General features: G+C 41.4%; 1 protein-coding gene across 2 annotated transcripts; it reads left to right on the top strand.

Moving 5' to 3' along the window:
• Positions 1 to 3709: 3709 nt before the first annotated feature.
• On the top strand, positions 3710 to 6183 carry LOC140065575 (uncharacterized). Of its 2 annotated transcripts, none has more exons than XM_072113171.1 (4): positions 3710 to 4033; positions 4146 to 4397; positions 4865 to 4933; positions 5720 to 6183. In XM_072113171.1, exons 1-4 carry the CDS (start codon positions 3717 to 3719, stop codon positions 5769 to 5771), a joined length of 690 nt encoding a protein of 229 aa, XP_071969272.1. In that variant the 5' UTR covers positions 3710 to 3716; the 3' UTR covers positions 5772 to 6183. The 2 variants fall into 2 exon arrangements, with proteins under 2 accessions (XP_071969272.1, XP_071969271.1); XM_072113170.1 differs by having other exon boundaries at positions 4859 to 4933.
• Positions 6184 to 6417: the final 234 nt, after the last annotated feature.

Here is a 6417-nt window from a genome sequence, read left to right as displayed (position 1 = left end):
TAGCTTATATAGTCACAGTGCCCGCACAGTAGCTTATATAGTCACAGTGCCCGCACAGTAGCTTATATAGTAACAGGCTCCCCACAGTAGCTTTTATAGTCACAGGCCCCCCACAGTAGCTACTATAGTCACAGGCCCCCCACAGTAGCTACTATAGTCACAGGCCCCCCACAGTAACTTATATAGTCACAGGCCTTCCACAGTAGCTACTATAGTCACAGGCTCCCCACAGCAACTTATATAGTCACATGCCCTCCACAGTAGCTTATATAGTCATTGGCCCCCACAGTAACTTATATAGTCACAGGCCCTCCACAGTAGCTAATATAGTCATTGGCACCCCACAGCAACTTATATAGTTACAGGCCCTCCACAGTAGCTAATATAGTCATTGGCCCCCCACAGCAACTTATATAGTCACAGGCCCTCCACAGTAGCTAATATAGTCATTGGCCCCCACAGTAACTTATATAGTCACAGGCCCTCCACAGTAGCTAATATAGTCATTGGCACCCCACAGCAACTTATATAGTCACAGGCCCTCGACAGTAGCTAATATAGTCATTGCCCCGTCCACAGTAACTTATATAGTCACAGGCCCTCCACAGTAGCTTATATAGTCACAGGGGCCCCACAGTGGTCAAAATTGTCACATGAACCCCACAGAAGCCAATATAGTAATAGTGCTCACACAGAAGCCACAGAGGCTTTCTTCAGATTTTTGCCCGCTTCTTCTGAATCTTTTTATGGTGGCCCATGGTTGATGTAGATAATCGTTTATGACTAGTTATCTACTGCTGTAGATAAGGAGAAATCTGTTGTATTAATCTTCACCTCTTCTCTCCAGGGACACTGCTATCAGTATTGAGGAAACTAATCAGTTTAGAGAAGTATCTACACACGGAAAGAATGAAAATGAGAGTGCTGGGCGAGCTGTGGAGAAGCCATCCTCCCCGTCTTCTCCAATGAATGGATCCACAATGGAAGGACCCCAAGCAGATGATCAGCATCTATCAGAGATTTTGAGAAACTTTATGAAGAATTGCAAGAACATTAGGCTGAAAATATGGGACCTTCTTCCTAATAGTTTTAACCTTTTGCTTGATGTTATTCAGCTTGTGTTAAACTCAGTAAAACTAGTCACAGACTTATTAGAATGGATCATTTCTTATGGTGAGTATTTGTCCCTGTGTTAGAGTCTGGAGCATTGTAGACATTTATGGCCTGTGTCTCCTTCTGTCCATAGAGACCCTCACAATTGTCTCAAGTACCATCATGTTGGGTGTCCCAATAGTCCTCATTGTTGTCATCTATGGTTTCATCGGTTTCCCCATAAGAAGGGCTGCTATTAAGGATTTAGGAAACAGACAGGAACATTTTGACAACTCCCTCTATCCAAGCTCACACCTTAAAGGGAACCTGTCACCAGGAGACCTATTTTAGCACTCCCCCAGTCCCCACAGAGCATATGGGGCACATACACTGCCAAAGAGTTTTTGTATAAAAAGTAGGTTTTACAGAAAAATGTTATATTAAAAAAATTCTTTATTTATATAGCGCCTACAGGGGCTCACAATCTAATCAACCTACCAGTATGTTTTGGAGTGTGGGAGGAAACCGGTGGACCCGGAGGAAACCCACACAAACACGGAGAGAACATACAAACTCTTTGCAGGTGTTGACCTGGGTGAGACTTGAACCCAGGATTCCAGTGCTGCAAGGCAGAAGTGCTACTCACTCAGCCACCGTGCCACCCATAGTTATATAGTAACTTTCAATGCCATATGCTGTGCGACTAGGCACTTTTCCCCTGGGAGTGGCTAAAGAGGAACAGGGGGCGTTGCTAAGCCGGTTGATTGTCATTTTCATATATTTGAAGGGACACATGGAGAAGCTGTTTCCCAAGGGTGGGGGGGGGACTGCTCCTCTATAGCCACTCCCAGGGGACGAGTGCCTAGTCACACAGCACATGGCATTCAAAGTTACTATATAACATATATCTTTTTCTGTAAATTCTATTTTTTAAACAAAAACTCTTTGGCAGTGTATGTACTATGATCTTTAGGGACTGGGGGGAGTACTAAAAATGTCTCTCCTGGTGACAGGTTCCCTTTAATGTTTACTATCATGCACAATATTCCATATATATCATTCTGGTATACATTAGAAATGTAGTCATTACTTACAGTCACACAAAGATAGACGTGACAGCTACAGTAGCAACTTATTGGTGACGATGGTGTCCTTCAGATCCAGAACTTCATGATGACTTCTCCCAGCCATGAGTTATCACCTAAAGAATCTCCAACATTCACTTGTAGAATTGATTTAGCAAAGTCTGTTGAAAAGTTACTAACCATCTAAGTAAATGCAACTCCGTGTTTTCTTTCAGTACGGCACGTTACAGGCAAAAAGCAAAGCGAAGAAAATATCAAATTTACAAAGTAAGTTCTTGCTAATGCACTGTTGTTACAGCACTTTAAAACAAAGTTTCGAAGCGTGTGCTTTGTAGCTGTTGCTGCATATATTCATCCCATGGACATACTTTACATCAAGAATATAGTAACTATTCAGGGGATTAGGCCAACAGCCATGGCCCTGAAGGTGACCATGGGTGTAACTACAGGGGTAGTAGCCATAACAGCTGCTATGGGACCCGCAATGTCATGGGGCCCAGAATTTAGATTATTGGGTGTGTATATACTGCATGTGTTAGTATAAAGTGTCTGTATTTGCTGTATGTGTGTGTGTATGTGATGTGTACAAGCTCTATATGTGTGTGCATATGTGTTGCATGGATGTATATGGTTTTGTATGTATGTATATACATGCTGTATGTATGTGTATATATGCTGTATGTATGTATGTATGTATGTATGTGTGGTGTGTATATTCTGTATGTAAATATAAATAAATATATGAATGTGTGTATACATGAGTGTATAAATGTGTGTGTGATTGTAACTCACATGTGTTAGCATATAAATATGTGTACTTTTTAAGGGGGAGGGGGGCCCCATACCAAAGTTTGCTATGGGGCCCAGTTTCTCCTCTTTACGCCTTTGAAGATGACATTGGAGTTTTTGCAGATTTTTGCACAAGGTTTGATTACTATTTGTGACATCACACTAAAATTCCAAAGGAAATTAAAGACTGTGCTTTGTACACAATGGGGCAGATTTACTTACCCGGTCCATTTGCGATCCAGCGGCGCGTTCTCTGCGGTGGATTCGGGTCTTCCGGCGATTCAACTAAGGTAGTTCTCCCGATGTCCACCAGGTGTCGCTTCTGCGCTGAAGTCCGCTGAGGTCCGCCGGAGTTCACGATCCATTGCTGGGTGAAGGTAAGCGCGTGTCCAGCGACACTTTTTTAAAAAAAAATGTGGCGGTTTTTCCGAATCCGTCGGGTTTTCGTTCGGCCGCACCCCTTGATTTACGTCACGTGCATGCCGGCGCCAATGCGCCACAATCCGATCGCATGCGCCAAAATCCCGGGGCAATTCAGGAAAAATCTGCGCAAATCGGAAAATATTCAGGTAACACGTCGGGAAAATGCGAATCGTGCCCTTAATAAATGACCCCAAATATGTCAACATCTACATTGCATAGATAATGTCCTTCTATGGCTTTTTTCATGATATTCCCACTGTTCTTTTCTGAATATATACTAATATATATTAGTAATTTGATCCATCTTTTTATAGAGCAGAATTCAGCATGTCTCCATGTTACCCAGAAAACTCTTCAAGCCAAGATGAAGTGGAGCCTCAGGAGTCAGATGAACAAGAGAATTCATTGCCTAGAGTAGATCCAGGTGGAAAGAGAGAACATCAGAAGAAGAAAGAGAAGGTCAGAAGGAAAAGGAGAACATCCAGAGAAAGTCTTTCCCTCCCACATCAAGTGTCCTCATCGCTCAAAGTGGATCTGCAAGGGAAAGGAGAACTGGCAGAGATGTCCAAATGGACATCTGGACCTGAAGTCCCCCGCCATGGTCCACAGTCATCATCATCTGAACAATCTGTGGCTATCGAAGGGTATAAGACTTCTTTTAATTCTCTTCCTTCTTCATTCTATTCTCAACTTATCCTTCTTCTTTGTAAGCTTCTGATTTTACTTTACTATATTAATGTGACCTTTTGTTTAAAGAAGACGAAGCAGCGATTCTCCAACTAACACAGAAGACTCTTCGAGCAAAGATGAACTGCAGCCAGAAGATTGTGACCCACCAGCGACTCCATCACCCACAGTGGATCAGGGGTGGGGAGAAGAAGAAGAACCACCAGTGCCATCCACATCAAGCCCATCAAGAATTTCTGATACTCACCAAAGGACATCTAATCCTAGAGTCTCCCCTCCTGACCCACAGCCAACACCTCTACAGTCGACTGAGACCAATAGGTATAAACCATCAATAAACTGGACTCAAATTCCAATTTACCGAACAATTTTTTCCTACTCTATATTTTTCCTACTCTAATCTGGCTTCTTCCTTTGCTTTTTTCCTTCCTCATTTCTTGATATTCCTTGCTTTTTGTAGCCTGACCGAAGGATTGCCGTCCCCTACTTTGTAGCACTTTTTCCCGCACCTGCCTAAGATTTTTTCACAGGAATAAATAAAAGGCAAACTAAAAGTCTCAGGCTCCCGACAGAGTGAATGAAAAACAAAGATGTTTTTTTGTGGCAGAATTTTTGAAGAGTGAATACATTGTAACAAGTCACTTTGTGCTAAAGTTTTAACAATTTACAATGATAATTCTCTGTAAAAATGGTGGATATAGAGCTTCTTGTGGCCCCTAGCTTAAATGTATGTTTTTTAAGCTTTTTAGTGTGATCATACAAAAATTGGTTATTTTTCTTAGTTCCAGGACACATCTTCATGAGGTCAAGGTATTCTTTGCAGACAACAAGAATGATAAAGAATCTTTGAAATACATGTAAGTGTCAAGTAAGAATGTTGTGACATCATCTATTGTCAGTAGTGATGTAATGGTGGGTCAGTGTTATCTATATAGAGGTCATTGTACAGGGAGAGGAGGAGATAAGTTGTGACATCATCTATTGTCAGTAGTGATGTAATGATGGGTCAGTGATATCTATATAGAGGTCATTGTACAGGGAGGGGGAGGAGATAAGCTGTGACATCATCTATTGTCAGTAGTGATGTAATGATGGGTCAGTGTCATCTATATAGAGGTCATTGTACAGGGAGGGGGAGGAGATAAGCTGTGACATCATCTATTGTCAGTAGTGATATAATGATGGGTCAGTGTTATCTATATAGAGGTCATTGTACAGGAAGGGGGAGGGGATAAACTGTGACATCATCTATTGTCAGTAGTGATGTAATGATGGGTCAGTGTTATGTATATAGAGGTCATTGTACTAGGAGGGGGAGGAGATAAGCTTTGACATCATCTATTGTCAGTAGTGATGTAATGATGGGTCAGTGTTATCTATATAGAGGTCATTGTACAGGGAGGGGGAGGGGATAAGCTGTGACATCATCTGATGTCAGTAATGAGATATGTGATGTATGAGTGTTCTGGTGTAGGCATCTAAATCGGGAAAGAATTGGCAATGATTGGATAACCTTTACCCATACACATGTTTGGCACCTCAAAGTAACAACCTTTCCTTGATGCCATACATGGACAGTGTAGTATGCTATAACTTGCTGTATTATATTTAGATCATTGAAAAAAAAAATCCTTTCTTCCTAGGGCTGCTGGAGGCAAGTCAGAAGACCTTCAGTCTGTCATTACTCAAGTATAGAAGAAGGACTCCTCCAAACAGCATTCATGTCTTCATCTCTTCATCATCTATCTAGAGTATATTAGATATTTTTTGTTTCCTGATTTAGGAATTACAAACAATATTTTAGATTGCTATGCTAAACTATACTATATAATAGTAGCTTATAGGCTTTAGGCTTTATGTAGTGCTATTTTTAGGACTCAAGTAAATATTTAGTCTGAACCAGGATGAGAAAGTTTATGAATGCACCAGATGATCATAGTGGCTAATGCCGGATGATGTGTGGTGCACCGTCTAATACAGATGGTAACAGCGTCCAGTTGACCCCCAGCAACTCTACAATATCAGCCCATCTCAATGTCATTTCTATTAAAAGAGGATTCAGGGGCTTTTTTTTTCAAATGCAGTTGACATGGAAGAATTTATTTTTAGGGACTAATGTAGTCCTTCTAGTATCCTCTTTTTCTACCGACCATTTTCCTTTTATCGTTTTTGATGGAATTCAACTTAAATCGACAAAGTTGATGGCTCTCATAGATGTGTGTAGACAGGGTGGTAAGAATGGGTAATGCCAATATGGACATAGAATTAAGATAAGCTTTTGGGATTGCCCAAGACTATGGACCCATTTGGTGCTGTAGTAACTTGGTGGGGATCCTTGGGC

The sequence above is a fragment of the Engystomops pustulosus genome, chromosome 6, assembly GCF_040894005.1.
Source record: "Engystomops pustulosus chromosome 6, aEngPut4.maternal, whole genome shotgun sequence".
NCBI classification, from domain to species: Eukaryota; Metazoa; Chordata; class Amphibia; order Anura; family Leptodactylidae; genus Engystomops; species Engystomops pustulosus.
This window is presented reverse-complemented; position numbering and strand designations above follow the sequence as displayed.